This window comes from Schistocerca gregaria, chromosome 3 (genome assembly GCF_023897955.1).
Source record: "Schistocerca gregaria isolate iqSchGreg1 chromosome 3, iqSchGreg1.2, whole genome shotgun sequence".
Lineage (NCBI taxonomy): Eukaryota > Metazoa > Arthropoda > Insecta > Orthoptera > Acrididae > Schistocerca > Schistocerca gregaria.
In genome coordinates this window covers 819,615,012-819,638,797 of record NC_064922.1, presented here as the reverse complement: position 1 = coordinate 819,638,797, position 23,786 = coordinate 819,615,012, and the positions used below count along the sequence as shown (strand labels likewise).

The window sequence follows — 23,786 nt, the reverse complement described above, 5'->3', positions numbered from 1 at the left end:
TTACCAAACAAAAGCACTGGCATGTTGATAGACACACAAACAAACACAAACATACACACAAAATTCAAGTTTTCGCAACCAATGGTTGCTTCATCAGGAAAGAGGGAAGGAGAGGGAAAGATGAAAGGATGTGGGTTTTAAGGGAGAGGGTAAGGAGTCATTCCAATCCCGGAAGCGGAAAGACTACACACATATCCATCCGCACATACACAGACACAAGCAGATATTTGTAAAGGCAAAGAGTTTGAGCAGATATGTCAGTTGAGGTGGGAGTACAGGGGCAAAGATTTTGTTGAGTGACAGGTGAGGTATGAGTGGCGGCAACTTGAAATTAGCGGAGGTTGAGGCCTGGTGGGTAACGAGAAGAGAGGATATATTGAAGGGCAAGTTCCCATCTCCGGAGTTCTGACAGGTTGGTTTTAGTGGGAAGTATCCAGATAACCCGGATGGTGTAACACTGTGCCAAGATGTGCTGGCCATGCACCAAGGCATGTTTAGCCACAGGGTGATCCTCATTACCAACAAACACTGTCTGCCTGTGTCCATTCATGCGAATGGACAATTTGTTGCTGGTCATTCCCACATAGAAAGCGTCACAGTGTAGGCAGGTCAGTTGGTAAATCACGTGGGTGCTTTCACACGTGGCTCTGCCTTTGATTGTGTACACCTTCCGGGTTACAGGACTGGAGTAGGTGGTGGTGGGAGGGTGCATGGGACAGGTTTTACACCGGGGGCAGTTACAAGTGTAGGAGCCAGAGGGTAGGGAAGGTGGTTTGGGGATTTCATAGGGATGAACTAAGAGGTTACAAAGGTTAGGTGGACAGTGGAAAGACACTCTTGGTGGAGTGGGGAGGATTTAACGAAGAGTGGATCTCATTTCAGGGCAGGAGAGCCACATTCAGAGTCTGATCCAGTCCCGGAAAGTATCCTGTCACAAGTGGGGCACTTATGGGGTGGTTCTGTGGGAGGTTCTGGGTTTGAGGGGATACGGAAGTGGCTCTGGTAATTTGTTTCTCTATCAGGCTGGGAGGGTAGTTGCGGGATGCAAAATCTGTTTTCAGGTTGTTGGTGTAATGGTTCAGGGATTCCGGACTGGAGCAGATTCGTTTGCCACGAACACCTAGGCTGTAGGGAAGGGACCGTTTGATGTGGAACGGGTGGCAGCTGTCATAATGGTGGGTTTGATGTGGATGGACGTGTGAAGCTGGCCATTGGATAGATGGAGGTCAACGTGAAGGAAAGTGGCATGGGATTTGGAGTAGGACCAGGTGAATCTGATGGAACTAAAGGAGTTGAGGTTAGAGAGGAAATTCTGGACTGTGAGTCCAGATCATGAAGATGTCATCAATAAATCTGTACTAAACTTTGGGTTGGCAGGCCTGGGTAACCAAGAAGGCTTCCTCTAAACGACCCATAAATAGGTTGGCGTACGAGGGTGCCATCCTGGTACCCATGGCTGTTCCCTTTAATTGTTGGTATGTCTGGCCTTCGAAAGTGAAGAAGTTATGAGTCAGGACGAAGCTGGCTAAGGTAATGAGGATTCACAGCAGATTCAGCAGGCAACTTCCCATACTGACAACCCTTTTTGTAATAAAGTGCTAATGAACACTTGATCCAAGCTTGAAATGTTCCTTCGAGGTATGTTGATAGATTGAACAGAGTACACAACCTGCAGTAGCATTTTCATGTTTGCAGATACAGTACACTATACTGAGATGGACTGAGAATGCAAGTTTATTTTTACTTCTGTTACACTGCTGGCTGTACAGTCATTTCCTATAATTATAGGTCTGAGAATGAAATTTTTAATAAAAAAAATGAAATTCTTGCTATGCAAGTCATGAGGTGGTGCAAAACGTTTTTTGAGTAGTTTATGAGGGTGGAGATCACATCTACAGACTTGAACCATGTATACAAATTCTTCAGAACTAATTGTGATGTAAAGCTAAGGTTCATCCTGGCAGATGGTAGTAGTACACAAAGCATAGAGTATAACATAAAACAGCACTTGTGGGCATCACAATACAAGCTGCTGCCAAACATGGTGAGGATGTGCAAATGTGCTACCATGGCAGCCAGTGTGTGCATACGCCAGCACTTTTAGGCATAGTTTTGGATCACAATGCAGCAAGTGAAAAGGTGTGTGTTACTCTAATGAATGGTGATGTTCAACACAACTCCAGTAGTGGCTATCCCAATAATTGTAAGAATTTGTGGTGTTTGTTGTTTCGGACATGTGCGGAAGAACAGAAATTGAAGGAGGTAACTGGTGTCAGCTGCAGTGGGACATTACACAGACAGGAGTTTGAACCCAGGCTCTCCTGCTTACTAAGCATGCGATCGGCAGTGAGGCATGCCAAGATAGTTTGTGCAGTTGTGATAACACTGTGTCCCGGACAGAAAAGTGGTTAATGTGCCTCCCTAGCAAACAGGAGATCTGGGGTTCGAATCCTGGTCCAGTGCACATTTTCACTCATTGCCACTGATTCTGCAGCATATGACAGTAGTTATCCCCTTCAATTTACATATCCTGATAACGGCTGGGAGCAGCCCAACTGATATTGCTATAAGCTGCCTTGATGCAACTTATTACGTGAATGAAGTAGGGTAAAGTAACTAAATACAGATAATCCCTGAAAAAAAAAAAAAAAAAAAAAAAGGGGGGGGGGTTAGAGCAAGGAAAGGACTGGAAGGAACGTAAGTGAACAAGTTGTGCCAGCCTGTCATGGCGGGACACATTTTTTAACAGGTTGTGTGGTCTATATCCACAACATCTAAAACCACATCTCAACAGTTTCAGAACCTCTGCAGGTCAAAACGTGTCTTGTTGGCTAGTCAAAACGTGTCTTGTTGGCTAGTCAAAACGTGTCTTGTTGGCTACTCATTCTATAGATTGTCTGTGTTCAAAAATTGAGTACAGAACAATTGACAATGTTCTTGCAACATGCAGATACATGTTATTCCTAAAAAAAACATCCCTTTTCAGTGAATGAGATAAACCGTTTATTTACTGTTCATTTCTTCTATAAAGTTTGAGATTTCTTGTATGAGTGTTTAAATTTTACGGGAAAAATTAGTATTGTGGTAAAGTGGTAGAACCATAAAAATACTGTGGCATTTATTTGTTGTTTCAAGCACACTTCTTATATCTTTTCTTTACTTATATTGTTTCTTCTTCAATTTAATTTTGCAAGGAAACTTTCAGTATATGTAGTGTTGGAAGAAAGGAGTGTTTGAGATACACTCCAAAATGGATATATTTTGAAACTTCCTGGCAGATTAAAACTGTGTGCTGGACTGAGAAAGGCAAAAGTCCCAAATTTGGATCTCAATCTGGCACACAGTTTTAATCTGCCAGGAAGTTTTGTATCACCACAAACTCTGCTGTAGGGTGAAGATCTCATTCTGAATTTATTTTCTTTCATGGTGTAGTAACTGGCTGTATGGTTATTGTGGATAATTACAATGGACAGTCAAATGAAAATGAGACAGATGGAAAAAAGTAAACTGTTTGGTATTTCTAAAGCAATTTCCATAACTGTTAATACATTTATCCCATTCTGAGACAAGACAGTCTGGGCCTTCCTTCATTGAAAAACATTTGCAGTTACTTAATATGACTGTACCCAAGGGTGCACCTCTATGTCCGCAGGTAACTGACAACCATGAGTGTCATTCTTCATGGCTCCAAAAATATTACAATTACATGGTGAGAGATCCAGACTGTATGGAGGATTGTAAGGGCTTTCCAGCAAAACTTACACAGTGTACTTGAAACAACCTCAGCAATGTGTGGGTGGGCCCACTTGTTTCATCTACATATCAAAAGTTTTGCTGGGGAGTTTTTTTTTGTCCACAAAGCCCCCATCTCTCCCCGTATGATTTCAACATTACTGGAGCCCTCAAAAAGACATGCATGGCAGTAGATTTGCTTCAGAGAAAGAGTTGCACTCCTATGTAAAATCCTTATTCTGCAGGCAACAGCAAACATTTTTCCATGAAAGCACTGATCATCTTCTCTCACAGTGAATTAAGTGGATTAATAGTTACAGTGATTACTTTTGAAATAAGAAACAGTTTACTTACTTTTTTCCATCTGTCTCATTTTTATTTGACAGCTCCATATATGAAAACTTTAATCATTAATCCTGAGATTTCTGTAACCATCACTGGCATATCATTCATAGTACTCAAAATATTTTTGTTTAAAATACGTTATTTTGTACCATTGGAATGGCAGTAAGAATTTTGACTTGTGATTATCATGTATTTATAAAACAGATGCTGTTTGAATACACTGTGTGTGTGTAAAGAAACAGGGAATGCTGAAACATTTTCAATGCTATAACAAAGTGGTTCTATAATAAAAAAAAAAGTTGCACTTCTCAGTGTTTTATACATCCTAGGGAAAGGTTTGAAAGAATAACAAAACAAATTTTCACAGCTTTTTTTCCAAAACACAAAATTTTCACTTTTTTATTTGCATATATTACACCAAGTAAGGCACAGTAATCTTATGTCCATTATTAAAATTAATTAGTGTAAAAGTTCTGTTGATAGCAATGTCTATCCTTATTTCACTGACAAATGTGTTGTAAACAAATTGGGCTCAGTGCAAGTTACATCTTATTCTTTTGAACACATTGTCCATGACTTCCAGGAACTAATATTTGTTATATCAATTAAAAAATTGGACATCATACATTCTGTCTCCATCAAATACAAGAAAACAAAACCTGCCTCTCACATCACAGATCAAATGTTCCTTAAAAAAGACGCTAAAAATTTTACATTTGTTAAAGTTTTATTTTGAAATTTACTTTGTGCAGGATTGTATTTCAATGTTAAGGAACATTGATGGGTGAGATAATTGTTATATAAGACCAAAGTAAATGCAAGAACTGTCATTCTACTTAAACATGACTGTTAGTGCCAACAAACATGTTTTTACTGACCATCTAGAAGTAGAGCCCATGCCACAAACATTCAGTGAGATTATTTCAACAAAATTATCCTCTTGGACCACGTATAACAATAGTAACCATTAAATATTAATGCAGTGTGTAGAAAAGAGATAAGAAAAAGAAATTTGGCACTTTTAAGAACAGTTGTATGGACAATGTTTGTGTACTATCTAAAAGAAGAGATTTAATTGTACTGCAGCCTTATTTTCTGCAACTGTTGAAGTACAAACTCAATCTTCCATGGCACATGCAAGTTTAAAATGTGGTATTGCTAAATTTTCATTTGACAAAAGGAATCCTGTTTTCCACTTGATGAAACTATAAGGAAATTGAATTATGTTACATTTCAAAGAAAATGCATCAACAGTAATACAGGAATGTTTCATAGTGTTGTATAAACTCACAACTGGATAATGAAAACATAAGGCACAAAATTACCTAGAGAGAAGACCAAACATCTGAGCTTATTTCTTTAACGATAAATACAGGTAAGAAGAAAACAAAGATCATATGGCATAAGGAAGTTAAGTATTCTGACAAAGAAATGTTCCAGATGCAAGCCATTTTTTAATATTTTGCAGAGAATGATTTTGTTTCACATGTTTTGCAAAATGAATTTTTTGTATTACCAGATACTTAAAACCAATAAAAAGTGAAAAAGTCCTATTCCACATTTAATCTATCACAACTGCAAAACAGTGAGTGGATCATGGCAAATTTGATGGTGAGATACAAGTATGAATGGCTCTCATTGATTTCAATTAAAAACACAAATATGAATGGCAAAATTATTATTTTTCTATATAAAAGAGTTCTAAGTAAAATATAATGTAGAAAGTAAAATGTGTGATGTCTTCTGTACACAATGAGGTAGCAGTGTAGAGGCAACTTAAAATGGAATGTGGTGTCAGGAATGGTCTATGGCATAATCTTATTGGTGACTCTTTTTCAGGTATGGCTTTCTGATCTGCAGCTGTGACTTTTTTTTTAAAAAAAAAACTAGCACAACTACAAAGAAAATACTAGGAACTCAGAATACTAATACCTTTAAGTATAAGACACAGGTAATTATAAACAAATGAACGTTGCCAAAATACCATGATAATACTACACTGAAACACTGACTTGCAAATGGAGAACCAAAGTTAATATTGCACACTTAAAATATAACAATTTTTTAAAATACTTCTATCTTCACAGTATTTCAATGTAAAGAAAATATGAGGTCAATTTTGCAAATGTTTTGCCTGCATTGTGTTATTTGGTCTTTTTTCCCCTTTTTCTCATTTACCTGTAATATTTGGCAGTTGCTTTATACATGAACATTATTCATTAACAAAATAAAAATGAAGTATTAGCAATAGCAACTGGTATACAAAATCCCTACTACCTCCTTATACTACTGGCACTGTATAGCTACATCTGGAATGCATTAGTTTGCTTCCCAACTAAATATCACTTTCACAAAAGAAACATCATTTTGTGCTAAAATTCTATGTTGTAAACAATTAAATAAAAGCAACAAAAATTTTCAACCATTTTCTGACGTTTGTAACACTCCCTTAAAATGAATGCCAATAAAAAGAACTCCCAATTCTTATGTCCATCTATGTCATTCTTCACTTCTAAGCTATGTATTATGATGATATGCTTTAAAATGTTCATTTAAACCATCACACTCACCAAATAAATAAATTTTGCTTTCAGTTTGTATTTACATTACATTCATCATCAGAATATATATATATATGTACACACAATGGAAGTATTTTAGTATACCAGAATACTCAGTCTTTGAAATCTTAAGTACATAGTGTTCACTTTGTAACGTCAAATTTCAGGACACAAGTTGATTCACATGTATTCATACATTACATTTCTTCAAACCACAGTTGAAGTAGTTCATGTTGCACCAAACACTGACTGATGATGAGCACACAGGGTTCCGTAGGAACCATAGCTATCGAATCACCAACTGTTGTAACATGCATGAGATTACATGATACAGTCACACACATTGTGCTATTTCTAGTCATTTTCAATATATTTCATTTCATTTCATTTTCAACAAATGATTTTTTATGCCTCTTCTTGTGAAAACTGAATGGTGCAATGGAGAACTTTTTGAAGTTGCATAGTGCTTCCTGGTGATTTGCACTGTGAATATTCTACATGCAGTTAACAAACTGACTAGCAATCATTTCACCAGCAGTCACATCACTCTCATTTCACAAGTCAAATGACCTAGCAGTGATGGCACTGTGCTGGCAGATCTGATTTGGTTCCATCCAGTTGGCCTGCAAAACAAATATATAGTTCAAATATCATGGAAGAGCGAGGTATCAAAATCGTCATGTGAATTTTTCCCACTGTTATAAACTATTGCTTAGAACTCAAAGGTGAAACTGTGGAGGAGTTCTAAACTAGTGTAAGTTGGAATATCTTTGCTATAATTAATCAATTTATTTCTTACCAAGGTGTTTAAAGTTTGGACGGGTCATAATTTTCAAACTTCCAGTGCTGCCTTTCCATATTTTCATCACATTCTAACATCTGCAACTTTTGTTTATTTTCACTTATTGCAAGGCACTTCTTGCTGCTCCCATGTTGTAATAGCTTTGTCTAGGGAAAAAAATTGAAATACATTGTCACTGATACTTATTTATGTAAAACATACGTACTGTGTTGGTGGAATGGAAATGTTCTTGTGACTTGTGTCACATCTTTGACAATCAATAACAAATGTAATTGCATAAGGTTACTGGAAGATAAAAAGATCTACTCACCAAGTGGCGGGAGAAGGAAACATAAATAAAGGGTGCACGCTCTGGTAAAGGGAAAGGAAGAGGGGTGAAGGAAAAGAACTGGCAAGGTTTAGGAAATGGGGAGAGTTTGGAAAAGTCACTCAGGGCCCTAGGTCAGTGGAGACCTATCAGACAAGAGGAAGAGGAATAGGAATAGGAAAAACTGATTGTTGAGTACTGCACCATAAGAGACTTCAAATCCTGGGAGCTTAAAGGTGGAAGATATGTAATAAGCAAGACGGACAAAACATCATGCAAGAGTTAATAAGAGCAAAAAGCTAAGGGCATTGTATGTGATAGCAGTGGATGGTGAGGAAAAATAGATCTCAGAAAATGAAAGATACAGAAAACTAAAAGGGAATGAAAAAAGGAATAGTTACTGAGAAGAAATGCTGACACAAAAAATTAACAAATTAAGACCAGCAATACCAGTCCCCACCTATGTAGTTCTGAGAAATTGGTGTCAGGGGAAGAATCCTGATGGCACATGTGGTGAAACAGGCAATGAGGTCACAAATTTCATGTTGTAGAACACGCTCTACAACAGGATATTATGTGTTGCTATTATACACCTTCTACCTAAGCCCATTCATCTAACTGATAACTTGGCTGTAGTCATAGAAATGTTAAAAGCAGAACAATGTTTCCATAATAGCTGGTAAACAAAGTGTAATTTCACACGTGGCTCTCTTCGATAGTATCAGTTTTGCCAGTTACAGAGCTGGTATAGGTGATGATAGGAGGGTGCACAGGGCAAGTGTTACAATGGGGATGGAGCCATTGGGTAGGGCAATGGATTCAGAAGGAGCACAGGGTCTGACGATGTTGCAGTGACTTGAGGGGGGAGTGATTCTAGGTGTGATGAGCAAAATACCAAACATAATAGATCTCATTTCAGGTCCTGGTTTTAAGAAGACAAGCCCTTGTCAAAGTAGCTGATTAATATGAGTACATTCAAGACAAGGATAATACTAGGTGATGAGAGGTGTAGTCCTAAGTCATTTTTTGGACGGATCAGCACTACCAGGATTGGAAGTGATGGGCCAAGAAATCTGCTTTTAAACTAGGCTGGTGGGGCAATTATATCTAGTGAATGCTGAGGTGAGAATGGTAGTATTGTTGTAAAGAGTCTGCCAACTGAACAAGTATGTTTGCCTTGAATGCCAAGGCTGTAAGGGATGGAACTGTCAAAATGTATGTACTGTTGTTTGTTAGTGGGCTCAATGTGAACAGAAGTGTGTAGCTGACCACCAGTGAGGATGTGGTCAACATCAAGGATTTAATCACAATTCACAACCCTTTCTCAGAGTCCTTGGACATGACTCTAACCTTTCCTCTGCAGAACACCATGCTCTGCCAAGAACCGATTACTCTATCATTACCCCCTTAGCAGACAAGGGATCTACCACTGTGGTACTTGACGAATGGGAGTATGTAAGCAAGGGTCTGTGCCATATATTTGATACCTTTACATATAGAAATCTTCCATCAAAATCCCATCCCTGTGATACAAATTGACCTATAGTCCCTCCTTAAAACCCCAGGCCTCTCACAAGGACTAACACCTAATCCAACAAATTTTGCACTCCCATCTTATATCTTCTTCCTCAGATCCACAAATCATCACCCACCACAAATCATCACCCAGGCTGTTACATAGCTGTTGGCTTCATAGCACCCACTGAATCATATCTGCCTTAGTTGATCAACACCGGCAACCTTAGTACAAAGACTTCCCTCCTATACTAAAGACACTGACCATTTCTTACATCACCTGAAATTGTGCTCGTCCCACTACCACCACACACCTTGCTTGTCACCATTCATGCCACCTTCTTCTATACCAACATCCCCTGTCTGTTTGCTGCTGAACATTGCCTTGACCAGTGCCCACTTGATTCCAAACCACATGTGCCATCCTTCCTGCTCACCTTAATCAACTTTATGTTTACTGGCAACTACTTTACCTTCGAGGGACAGATGTACAAACAGATCAGGGGCATGGCCATGGGAACCAGAATGGGTCCTTCCTATGCCAACCTTCCAATTTTTCCCTTGGAGGGGGCTTTCCTGGAATCCATAAGCCTGCAGCCCCTGGTTTGGTTTAGATACATTGATGACATCTTTGCCATTTAGACTCATTGTGAAGCTGACCTGTTCACATTTTTGGAATCTCTAAATCCACTCTCCCATGGCCCTACTCCAAATCCCTTGCCACTTTCCTTGATGTTGACCTCATCCTGTCTGAAGGTCAGCTAAACATTTTGTTCACATTAAACCTACTAACAAACAACAGTACTTACATTCCGACAGTTGCCATCCTTTCCCTGTCAAACATACGGCCTTGGCATTCAAGGCAAACATACTTGTGCAGATGGCAGACTCTTTACAGCAATATGCCACCATTCTCACATCAGCCTTCATTGGACATAATTGCCCTAACAGCCTAGCTCAAAAGCAGATTTCCTGGCTCGTCACATCCAATACTAGACAGCTGGTCTCTCCAGAAAACAGACACCTCTTGTCATTTAGTATTATCTTGGTCTTGAATGTACTCATATTAATCAGATACTTCAACAAGGCTTTGACATGGTAAAACCATGCCCTGATATGAGGTCCATTATGTCTGATAGTTTGCCCACTACACACAAAATAACTCTTCCCCCCCCCCCCCTCTCTCTCTCTCTCTCTCTCTCTCTCTCTCTCTCTCTCTCTCTCAAAAAATATCTCCAAATCTCTGTAGACATCCTGGTCAGGCCCTATGCTCCTTTTGCACCCATTTCCCTACCGTAAGGTTCCTCCTCCTGTGACTGTTCCCACTGTAAGACTTGCCCTATGCACCCTCCTACCACTGCCTGTACCATCCCTATAACTGAGAGAGAGCCACCTGTGAAATGTCACTTTGTTTACCAGGTATTATATAAACATTGTTCAGCCTTTTATACTGATATGACACCACCAAGTTATCAGCTCAGACAAATGGGCATAGGTAGAGGGTGTATACTGACAACACACAATATCCTGTTGCAGAGTAAGTTCTACAACGTGATATTTGTGACCTCAGTGCCCGTTTCACCACATGTGCTATCTGGATTCTTCCCCCAGACACCAGTTTCTTACCGAGCGAGGTGGCACAGTGGTTATCACACTGGACTCGCATTCGGGAGGACGACGGTTCAATCCCGTCTCCGGCCATCCTGATTTAGGTTTTCCGTGATTTCCCTAAATCGTTTCAGGCAAATGCCGGGATGGTTCCTTTGAAAGGGCACGGCCGATTTCCTTCCCAATCCTTCCCTAATCCGAGCTTCTGCTCTGTCTCTAATGACCTCGTTGTCGACGGGACATTAAACACTAACCACCACCACCACCACTAGTTTCTTAGAACTCTGTAGCTGGGAACAGGCATTACATGTACTTCATTCCCGCCACCTACCTGGGGTTAATTTATGTTAATTTCTTTGGTCTTTGCATTTTTCCACAGTAACTATTCCTTTCTTCATTCACTTTTAGTTTTCTACATCTTTTATTTTCTGACGTGCCAATTTTTCCCCTCTATCACACACAATGCCCTTGGCTTTCCGCACTTATTCACTCTTGCATGATGTTTTTTCAGTAACCTCTGTCTTGTTTTTTGCCCTTTCTTTCACCTTTAAGCTCTTAGGTTTTCAAATCTCATCTGGTGCAGTCATCAACAACCAGTCTTTCCTTCTTATCTTGTTCAGTAAGTCTTCCCTGACCTGGGGTCCTGGGCGACTTTTCCGAACTCTCCCATTTCCTAAACCTTGACAGTCCTTTACCTTCACTCCTCTTCCTTTCCCTTCAGCCCTCCTACCAGAAGCAGGAGCTACTAGCTCTGAAAGCCTGCATATTTAGTTAAACTTTATATATATTTTCCCTGCTGCTGCTTGGTGAGTAGACTTTTTTATCTATGCAATTTCATTACATTTTCAAAAATTTCATTGACATATTAGCAATTGTAATTTTATGTAATATTTAGCATGTTCTATATGTTCTGTGCAACTTTCTGATTCACAAGACAATAATTGATTATTTATAGTGCTACAAGTCAGACACAGGAATTGGCTGAAGAATTTTCATTGCACTTTACTGCAGACATCACAGTTCATAATGTTTTGGCACAACCTGCGAAATGTAGGAAGACTGAGCTGAAACTTTTGGGCTGATACCAGAGTATTATTGATTGGTTGCCAATAGTGATCACTTGTGAATAATAAAAATGTATGAGTTTTCCCTATAGAAGAATTCTAGTAGATTCAGAAGACAAAGAACAGTTCTTCCAGGACATGTTTAAAGTCACATACAACTATGATACAGGTGATACTGCACTTATAATTTGAAATGCAGTAGCCCATAATTTGAACTAAGGTAGCCATGTCTAACCTTGCCAGTAATTCAGATTATAAATTCATCAAACCAGTCTGGCAGTCTTTTTTTCCTTACAGGCTGTATCATTACAGCAACAACTGTATGCTTTGGTACAGACACCTGTGAAAATCATTCCTTTTTTTGGAACCAATCACTCACTGTCAGTTTTTACCAGTTATTAAGTGACAAAGCAATTCTAATGATTATTCTAATACAGAGTACCAATAAATGTTTATATGTTACAACTAAGTGACCTGGAAGTTGTGCAAACATTCTACTTTTGCATGGTGCAGTTGTCTTGCTTTGGTCACCTGTCTAGGCACCAGCACTTAATACTTGTGTCACATTTTACAGCTGTGGCAACTCAATTTACAGAACTAAGTACAAGTTAGGAAATAGATAGAAATTAATAATAATAATAATAATAAGTGAGTGAAAATAATAGAGAAAAGATTTCTCACAAGTCACCAAATGTTTACTTACATCTGGATGATACTGCCAGAATTGATTGCCCTTTGATCCATGGCATGGATACAAAATTACATCCTGTCCTGCATAATCAAGACAAGCTTCATCCCGGCGGATTTCTCCTGCTTTGCTTAACATCCAGTACTGCAGATACAAATTATTCATATAAATGTAAAGAAGAATGAAGAGTTTGAGCTGATTGCATATCAATTTTTTCCATAAGTTGTTGTAAAACTGTCAGTAGAAAGTTTACTCATACATAAGATGTGTACATTTGCTTATTCTTAGAATACATACAGAAGGGATATATAACAACAAACTATAAAAATAAACAACATTAATGTATCTATGTTAATTGTGGTTGAACCCTGTGGCTGTGGATTGAATTACTTTAAGTAATGAACAACTAATTTTTATAATTATGCATATCAGTAATTTTGCTGTACATCTTTATTTGGCAATCACCTAAGTGAAATTCCAATATGATTCATTTGAACAATACCATGTTGGCCCTCCTTCAGAACACAATTCTGCATAGTGTTGATTTGACAAGTCCTTGGTAGGTTTCTGAAGATAAGTGGCACCAGACGTGTATGCACAGGTTATATAATAACCATAAATTATGGGCTGGTGGATCGAGGGCATGGAGCTAGTAGTTTCCAGTAACATACCAGATGTGTTCTGTTGGGTTCAGCTTCAGGTAAATTTGATGGTCAAGATAACAACTTGTGTTCACTATCATGTTCACCAGCCCACAGTGGTATGATTGTGGTCTCGTGACTTACCAGTTATCCCATTGGAAGATGCCATCACCACTGGGGAGGCTATCAAGCATGATCAGCAATAATGTTCACATATTTTACAGCTGGGATTGTGCCTTTGATTACTACTACAGATATCATGGAAGTTCACAGCATAATACTGCCCCCACTGGTCTGTGTCTGTTGTGGAGAGCACGGTTTGTGCAGCTGTTCATCTGGATGATGGCGTATCTCAACATGACGGTCAACCTGGTGTAACAAGAAATTCAATTCATTCAACCAGGTGACAAGTTTCCAATGATCTTTGGACCAATCTTTGTTGACCATATGCCCACTTTATTATAATTGACAAGGTCATGTGTCAACCAGCACTATACTCTTGTTATCAGATCTGCCAGAGACTGCTTCATATCCTGCTTTACAGGGCAGGCAAGCCTTAGACATCCACATTCTGTGATGAAGTACTGACATCCAACAAGTTGTCACCTACCTGACCAACCACCTTTGCTATTTTTGAACAGCTTATTCCCAGGCATCAAGCCATAATAATCTGCACTGAATCGAAGTCTCTTGTGTCAGTAGATTTTGCAATTTGCAGCTCATATCATTGCTTGATCGATACACACCCCCCCCCCCCCCCCTCACCTCTGTGCTGTTTATATAACTTCCACACTATGTTGCATGCCCACAATGCCATTAGCAGCCATTCTGTCTCATGGTGGGCAGTGGTCATAATGTTTTGACTCATCAGTTTATATGTAGGTTACATAAGGTTGTTGAAGAGAACATTTCTATAATTAATAACTATTACTGGTACAGCTAAACTGCCAAGCTAAAATATTGCCCCATTTTTAAAATTATGTAGTTGCTAACAAAAATTCTGATCTGCCTTAACGTGACAGATATGTGTATCATCATGAAAATAATGACAACACATCCTCAAACAGCATAAGAAAAAAATGAATTTCTTTTTAAGGTAACAACATGTCCTCTAGCATAATGTATCTGTATCAGTTTCTGAAAAGGTTATATAGCATTAATCTAATGGGAAGCTCTCTTGCTCTATTTATATTGCTTGTGAACAACAAATATCAGTTCATAACACCAATAAAATAATCCATTGTGGCTTACCATTATAGAATCTATTAATTATGTAGGCAAGAAATTAAATAAAAGGGAGACACATAATGTGAGTCTTTATATTTCTTGCCAGTAATTTCAAATAATCTAACTCATTGGCAGAGAGCATAAATTATCATTACACGATCATAAATGGTATTTTAAACAATTTTTTGCCACTTTGAGCTCAAGTATTATACCCTTCTTTTAAAGTAGATTGTTAGGAACCCTCCCCCCTTTTTATTAAAAAAAAAAGCAAGAATGTGTTAATGGATTAGTTCATACAATATACATTTATAATGCTTTTAATAACATAGCACTCTTTGTCTCAGTATTATCACATAATATTAAGTTATAAGAATAGGGGAGTTAAACACATGTTAGTGCACATATGCAATATGCAAAAATCCAGAATAGACCAGAGCACACTTCAGTTTGATACATGCACATGCCACATGCTTAGATAAAATAAACATTGTAAGCATTCAATTAATAATCTCGAGATATCTATACTGACACGGGAAGCAGCTGAGATTCAGTCATCTGTCAATTATTGCTTGGTCAGCTGAATATTGAGAGCTATTCCAGTGTGTGTGTGTGGAGGGGGGGGGGGATGTCAGGCCTCACACAATAGCAATAATCCAGCACAGATTATTATTGAACTGATTTAGAATATACAACCAAGGGCTCAGAGTTGTTACAGTGTTACTACAGTACACTTTGAGAACTGGAATCAGGCGGTACAATTTTAGGATTAGCAATCAAATGAAACAGTTCATATGCAGACAGAGCCACATGAAGGTTTCTTTTTAAGTAAGTAAGTTCAAAGGACTGTAACATAGTGAAGCACCACAGCTTCCAAGCAAACCTTAGGCTTAAGGACAGCTTTACTTACCTAACTGGAAACAATATTACATGTATCCTATTTGATTATATATTATTTTTATTAATTAAAAAAGTTTTATCATAAAAGGACAATTAGTATATGTTTATCTATATACATAAATATGCTAATAGAAAAAACTGCTTTCAGCACTTGTTTAAGGTTAGAAATATTGTATGAGTGCCTCTAGTGTACAAAAAATATGACTGATCAGACTATTACAGTTTATTGAATGGGTTGGAAAGTTTTTGTGCCGTGAGCATGATACCTGACCACACGAGTATAAAACTTTATTTGGCAATGTTTTTCTTCTGCAACATCAAAATTATACACTGTTTTTGCAACATAATCCAAATTTCATCCTTGGATGGGCTATGGTGCTCACAAGTAATATTTAAGCTCTCATATTGAATGATTTCTCTCTGGTGAAAAGATTCTGTATAGGGTGCATCTCTAGCAGACATAATAAAAAAAGCTAATGTGTGCCATTTAGGAAGAGATGGTATCAGAAACTTCTCATTAAATCAAGATTTTCCATTTCTCAACTGCAAATAGTGAAATGTACATTCGCAGAAAATAAAATATAAAAAGCTATTGCTTCCTGCAAGGTTTAAAAACTATCGCACTTCTTAGAAATGACACTTGGCTAACTTGGGCAATGAGAGTCATGCAAATTCCTAAGAATTTAATACTTTAATTTATAATGAAACTATAAGTGTGCTTTATTCTTTCACCTATATCACACTTCCTCCATGTGATTAAATACCATTGTTGCAAATCCTACACCATTCTATTTGCAGAACCACAAAGTTAATACATATGTTTGTCTAACCTATGGCAAGAAAAAGTAACACATCAGTTGTGTCTGACACATTGACAATTTTGTTTGACTATAAATTCTTGAAACTCTGTATATTTTGTTACCTTTCTTCTATGATTCAGCGGTTTGGATGCAGCTGATGGATTACTAGACAAAAGTGAAGTGTGGTCACAGCTCAGCAGCTAATTACCCATTCAAAGGTGATAAGTACAGTTTAACATTGAATATAACCACAGTGTACGTGTGTGTATGTGTGTGTGTGTGTGTGTGTGTGTGTGTGTGTGTGTACACCCACACTTTTTCCACATGCATGAAGCATTGTCTGACATGAAAACAGCACTAAGATCCCAGGACCAATCATAAATAGACAGAATGGCCTCTGGATTTGTTGATCAGGTACCGATGAAAGCCACCTAATTGTCACCATAGACTTCTCAGTCAGGAGTCAAATTGACATTGGTAATGGCACTAGTTCCCACAATGCTAAAGATTTTATGCAGATATGACTTGTGTGTATTCAGAAAATTTTATTCACTACATCTGGCATAAGAAACTCATGTGCCTGTTGAAGGAGAAATCACATAACATACTAGGAATGAATTATATCAACAACATAAAACTTCTGTCACATCTTGGCTAACTTTTTCATTTATTACTGCTGCTGTTGGTTTATCAACAATTCCATTTCATCTTTTCCTTCTCTAATCTCTGCAAAAATAACAACATGTTGCAGTATGCACCTTTCTGGTCTCTGTCAGCACTTGCTTCGAATGTCATTTAATATGTTTAACATGCCAGCTTTTTGTATATCTGTGTTAATTACCCAAAGCTTGGCAAATTAATATAGCAATGGGAAAGACAAATTGGAATATAATTACCTATGAGGGTAGACGACAAATGTTTTAGATCGGTTATTGGTTACTTCAATAAGGAACTCTGATATTGATCAGTGCATTACCTGTTGCCATGGACTGGGTTCTTTTCTAACATTTTCCACACTCAACTATCAGCATATAAAACTCACTATTTGAATAACAAACTTTCAAACACTAACTTTCTTACTTGTTGTTGTTATGGTCCTCAGTCCAAACACTGGTTTAATGCAGCTCTCTATGCTGTTCTATTCTGTGCAAGCACAATACCTACTGCAACATATGTCCTTCTGAATCTGCTTAGTGTATTCATCTCTTGGTCTCCCTCTGTGATTTTTACCCTCCATGCTACCCTCCAGTACTAAATCAGTGGTCTCTTGATACCTCAGAACTTGCCCTACCAACTGATCTCTTCTTCTAGTCAAGTTGTGCCACATTTCTCTTCTCCCTAATTCTATTGAGCACTTCCTCATTAGTTATGTGATCTACCTGTCTAATCTCCAGCACTCTTCTATAGCATCACATTTCAAAATCTTCTAGTCTCTTCTTGGCTAAACTGTATATCGTCCAAGTTTTACATCCATAGATGGCTACACTCCATTCAAATACTTTCAGAAAAGACTTCCTCCTGACACTTAAATCTATACTCGATGTTAACAAATTTCTCTTCTTCAGAAATGCTTTCCTTGCCATTGCCAGACTACATTTTATGTCCTCTATACTTCAACCATCCTTAATTATTTTGCTGCCCAAATAGCAAAACCCATCTACCACATTAAGTGTATCATTTCCTTATATAAATCCCTCAGCATTGCCCGATTTAATTCAACTACATTCCATTATACTCATTTTACTTTTGTTGATGTTCATCTTATAGCCACCTTTCAAGACACTGTTCATTCTATTCAAGTGTTCTTCCAATTCCTTTGCTGTCTCTGACAGAATTACAATGTCTTCAGCAAACCTCAAAGTTTTAATTTTTCTCCCTTGATTTTAATTCTTACTTTAAGTTTTTCTTTTGTTTCCTTTACTGCTTGCCCAATGTACAGATTAAATAACACCAGAGATAGGCTACAACCCTGTCTCACTCCCTTCCCAACCACTGCTTCCCTTTTATACCCCTCGACTCTTATAACTGCCTTCTGGTTTCTGTTCAAAATATAAGTAGCCTTTTGTTCCCTGTATTTTACCCCCTAACACTTTCAGAACTTTAAAGAGAGTATTCCAGTCAACATTGTCAAAAGCTTTCTCTAAGTCTACAAATTCCTATAAATGTAGGTTTGCCTTTCCTTAATCTATCTTCTAAGATAAGTTGTAGGGTCAGTATTGCATCCCGCGTGCCTACATTTCTACAGAATCCAAACTGATCTTCCCAGAGATTGGCTTCTACCAGTTTTTTCCATAGTCTGTAAAGAATTATGTTAGTATTTTGCAATCGTGACTTAGTAAACTGATAGTTTGGTAATATTCACAGCAGTCAGCACCTGTTTCCTTTGGAATTTGAATTATTATATTATTCTTGAAGTCTGAGGGTATTTTGCCTGTCTCATACATCTTGCCCACCAGATGGAAGAGTTTGGTTATGGCTGGCTCTCCTGAGGCTATCAGTAGTTTTAACAGAATGTCGTCTATTCCTGGGGCCTTGTTTCTACTTAGGTCTTTCAGTGCTCTGTCAATTCTTCATGCAGTATCACATCTCCCATCCCATCTTCCTCTATCGCCTATTCCATTTCCATAATATTACCCCTCAAGTACCTTTCCCTTGTACAGACCCTCTATACACTCCTTCCACCTTTCACCTTTTCATTCTTTGCTTAGGACTGGTTTATCATCTGAGCTCGTGATATTCATACAGGTGGTTCTCTTTTCTCCAAAGGTTTCTTTAATTTTGCTGAAGGTGGCATCTGTCTTACCCCTAGTGACATGTGCTTCTACATCCTTACATTTATCCCCTAATCATTCCCGCTTAGCCATTTTGCACTTCCTGTTGATCTCATTTTTGACACTTTGTTTTCCTTTTCACGTGCTTAATTGACTGTATTTTTATATTTTCTCCTTTCATCAATTAAATTCAATATTTCATGTGTTACCCAAGGATTTCTACTAGCCTCATCTTTTACCTACTTGACTTTCTGCTGCCTTCACTGTTTCATCTCTCAAAGCTACACAATTCTTCAATCTATGGTATTCCTTTCCCCTGTTCTTGTCAATTGTTCCCTAATGCTCCCTCTGGAACTCTCTACAACCCCTTGTTCTTTCAGTTTATCCAGGTCCCATCTTCTTAAATTTCTACCTTTTTGCAGCTTTTTTAGTTTTAATCTACAGTTCACAACCAATAAATTGTGGTCAGAGTGTACATCTACCCCTGGAAATGTCTTGCAATTTGAAACCTGGTTCCTAAATCTAGGTCTTACGGTTATATAATCAATCTGAAACCGTCTGGTGCCTCCAGGCCTTTTCCATGTATACAACTTTCTTTCATGATTCTTAAGCCAACTTTGGCGATGTTTATGTTATGCTTTGTGCAAAATTCTACCAGGTGGCTTCCTCTTTCATTCCTTACCTCCAATCCATATTCACCTACTACTTTTCCTTCTCTTCTTTTTCCTACTATCTAATACCAGTCCCCCATGACTATTAAATTTTTGTCTCCCTTAACAATTTCAATAATTTCTTTTATCTCATCATACATTTCTTCAATATCATCATCATCATCATCATCATCATCATCTGCAGAGGTAGCTGGCATATAAACTTATATTACTGTGGTAGGTGTGGGCTTCATGCCTATCTTGACTACAATAATGTGTTCACTATGCTGTTCCTGTTGTTGTATTCAATATTAAACCTACTCCTGAATTACTCCTATTTGATTTTGCATTTATAACCCTGTATTCACATGCCACCAAACTTCAGTAATTCCCAGTATATCTAACTTTAACCTATCCATTTCCCTTTTTAAATTTTCTAACCTACCTGCCTGATTAAAGGATCTGACATTCCACCCTCCAATCCGTGGAATACCAGTTCTGTTTCTCCTGATAACAACATCCTCCTGAGTAGTCCCTGTCTGGAGATCCGAATAGGAGACTGTTTTACCTCCAAAATATTTTACCCAACAGGATGCCATCATCATTTAACCATACAGTAAAGCTGCGTGCCCTCGGAAAAAATTATAGTTGTAATTTCCCCTTGCTTTCAGCTCTTCACAGTAGCAGCACAGCAAAGCTGTTTGGGTTGTTGTTACAAGGCCAGTTCAGTCAATGATTCAGACTGTTGCCCTTGCAACTACTGAATAGGCTGCTGCCCTCTGCAGGAACCACATATTTTTCTGGCCTCTCAACAGATACCTCCCCATTGTGGTTGCACATACTGTATGACTATCTGTATCACTGAGGCATGCAAGCCATACCCATACAATGCTATAGTATTGCACTTTCATTATTCCACTTTGGTAAGAAAAGTAAGTTTTAGTGAATCATGATTACAACCACATTTGCAATATGCAGATATTGAGAACTAATAGACTGTGAAGCAGTTTAAGCATGAATAATACTAAATTTAGTTTGATAATGAGCACAACATTTGTAGGAGGCAGAAAGGCCATCTGAATTGTTACAGAATATTAATGAAACACAGTTTAGCAAAATACAGAACTTCAATATTTTCTTACTTACAAGAAGTATTATGTTTTGAGAATTTATAGCTGATTACACAGCTTAGAAGCTGGAGTATCCAAACAAAATGCACTTTGAATCTTGTGAAACTTGCTGTACTGAGTTGTTATTGAAATATGAAATATTTAAACTATATCATAAAACAGAATTTCAAAACACACTAGATTTGAAAAATTGTTGATACTAGAATTCTATTTGTCAAGCGGTGGCAGGAGAAAACACACACAATGGTATTGAAATTTGCAAACTTTCAGAGCCAGTGGCTCCTCCTCCTAGCAGAGGGGTTGAAGGGCAAGGAAGACGTGTGAAGGAAAAGGGGAGAGTCTGGAAAAGTTGCCCAGAACCCTGGGACAGAGGAGATGTACCAGCTGGGATGAAAAGGAAAGGTCATGACTCCTGCCAACACTTGGAGAGTAATTTTTTTTTATTCGCCCAATTACATTATATTGTCAAAAATTGATTATTTTCATTGATATGGAATTGTAACTGGATTTTTACACTTCTCAAGTAATACAGAAAACTTATAAAATGACTTTCTTAGAATTGTAAAAATATGAGTGAAATTTTGTCTAGAAAGTTATAAAAAACTACTGTTTTCATGTTACCCACACTATTAAACACAGGACCTGTAAATTAAGTTTCTATAATTAATTCTCATTTCATAAAGGAAGAGCTACTACATGAAAACCATCAACTTCTGTTTACGGTTTATCATTACTATTGTCTTCTATATGTCACTTGCATAAGGAGGTTATAATGTAGTGATTTATTTGATTTTTTACTAAGTCTGCCATGTTTGACACTCAGAATCTAAAGACCAGAAGTGGTTCAGGTGTGACAGAATACAGACATTCTATATGTCATGTGTATTTTGTATCATTTTATTGTACAATATTTCCATTTATGGTGGAACAGTGTATTACACTGAGTTAGAGTTAATATGCTGATTAAATAAACAAAAGTCTTCAACTGAATTAAAAGGCTCATGTTTTTATTTATGAAAAGATAGATCCAGTTTTTTTTCCTTCAGCAGCTGCACAGTGGATATTTTGAACCTGGAGCAGGCAACTACACAGCTTCAATGCCATTCAACATCCAAGACTCAAGATAAGTAAATGTCAACACTTGGATATTTTCACATAGCATAGATTTAGTAGAGCTACATTCATGTCATGCACAGAAGGCACACACCAATTTCCAGTCAAGACTACTGTCCTACTAAAGGAAGCACTGTGGTGTGGATAGGAAGAGGTGAAGTGGAGGAGGAGGAAGTTGAGGACTGACAAGAGAGAGAGAGAGAGAGAGAGAGAGAGAGAGAGAGAGAGAGAGAGAGAGAGAGAGAGAGAGAGAGAGAAAGAGAGAGAGAGAGAGAGAGAGAACATGGAAACTAACTGGCAATTTATTAATGTCTGTCATTTCATGTGACATGTCCATCTGTCTCTAATGAATTCACATGTAGCATGCTTCTAAACTGTCAAACGAAAGGTATGTGACAGTAAATCAGAAAGCTTCCCCAGGAAAGCTAAGAGACACAGTATATTCAGTTATTATTTGTAACAGTTTACTTTTTGTTTAGTCATCCACACAAAGGATTGTTAGTTCTTAAATATAGCTTGCCCACCATTTACTACTCCCCTTGTAATTACTTGATGATGTGTCAGTTTCTGTAATATTATTGTATCATTCAATTTTTCTCAGCAGCTGGTAATTTTAAGTTTTTTGTCTGATTTACAATACTTCTGTAAATATGAAATTTTATGAACTTATTTGTCGTTGTTAGAAGGAATGAGACACTTTTAGGGAGTTAATGTAACAATTCTGTCAAAAAGCTATAATAATAATAATAATAATAATAATAATAATAATAATAATAATAATAACAGAAACTGTTGCTTTCTGCAAGAGTTACTGTCTTTTCTTGATGTGTTATAAGTATGCTGTAATATTGCAACCACTGCTTAAATAATATTAAAATAAGTTTGTCACATTCTTAGTGGTTAATTTTATACTGGTTTCTGACTTTAGGGGCCAAAAACACCAGTCATAAGCATTAATTAATTTGTAACTTTTTAAATTTTTTACTTTTATGCATAGCCCCATCCAAACCGTCACCCTGTGGAAACAAAGAGTAGGCCAGTCCCTCGTTATAAATTATTCTTTACGTGTTTTCACACTAGCAACTTGTTTCGTTTGTTTACCCTGTAGTCTGAGATGGGAAAGTATTGAGGAGAGAGAAGCATGCTTACAGAGATAAGCATGTTGGCAGTGACATACCTGATTGCCACCCTGCTTGTGGCATGGCCACAGTCCGACTTCTTTGTGCATGTCCTCCGGTTTGCAAGCTGAGTCCACACACTGGTTTGACCAGACGTTTGCAATCTGGGCCAATCGAATATCACAACATAAGCAATATGCAAGAGGCAACTAATAAAGATTGTGCCACAGCTTGAGTGAACTGAACCTAGAAGCCTGACAGAAGAGTTCTCTGGCTGTTCATACCACCCAGTAATTAAAATCTTATCAGCAGTATACAATTTGGAAAAGTGAATTTAGGTAACTGCAGTTATTTTCCAGTAAAACACAAAGTGAAAACAGACAACACTGTGTAAACCCAACAGTGTTATAAATTTTTAAATGTAGCAGCTATAGTTTGCTACAAAGATTCTAAAATATGATAATTTGGAAGGGTATTAAAACATAACATCTCTTCAAAAATTACTATGATAGCCAGAGAACATAATTTTTTTCCTTCTGATTAGACTTCTAAGCATAGCTGCGTGCAAGTGGCTTTGGGCATGTAAGGTGGTTGCTGAAGTATGCTCTGGTGCACCTGGATATGGCCAGTCCTGTGGAAACATAGAAATGGAAATGATGCACCCACCTGATTGCCACCTTGGCGATGGCACGGATATGTTCCAACTGGCTTGTGTAGATCAGCCTTACGTGCAGGCGAGTCCAGGCATGTCTTCCCACCAACTCCCATGTTGCGTACCTGATTACATGCTTCAGTTACAGTGAGTGCTTATGCTGAG

The 23,786-nt window shown here is 37.8% G+C and overlaps 1 protein-coding gene across 7 annotated transcripts in view; it reads right to left on the bottom strand.

Moving 5' to 3' along the window:
* Positions 1–4,435: 4,435 nt before the first annotated feature.
* Positions 4,436–23,786, bottom strand: part of LOC126354517 (putative polypeptide N-acetylgalactosaminyltransferase 9) — a 1,011,821-nt gene continuing 992,470 nt past the window's right edge. For 4 of the 7 annotated variants that reach the window (XM_050004230.1, XM_050004234.1, XM_050004232.1 and 1 more), the window contains 4 exons: positions 23,636–23,746; positions 12,638–12,766; positions 7,438–7,586; positions 4,436–7,261 (listed from right to left, as the gene is read on the bottom strand). In XM_050004230.1, the coding sequence (XP_049860187.1) occupies positions 7,446–7,586; positions 12,638–12,766; positions 23,636–23,746 (381 nt within the window). In that variant the 3' untranslated portion in view covers positions 4,436–7,261; positions 7,438–7,445. Of the gene's footprint in view, positions 7,262–7,437; positions 7,587–12,637; positions 12,767–23,028; positions 23,134–23,635; positions 23,747–23,786 lie in introns of all 7 variants that reach the window. The other 3 variants (XM_050004237.1, XM_050004235.1, XM_050004236.1) reach the window with 1 other exon arrangement.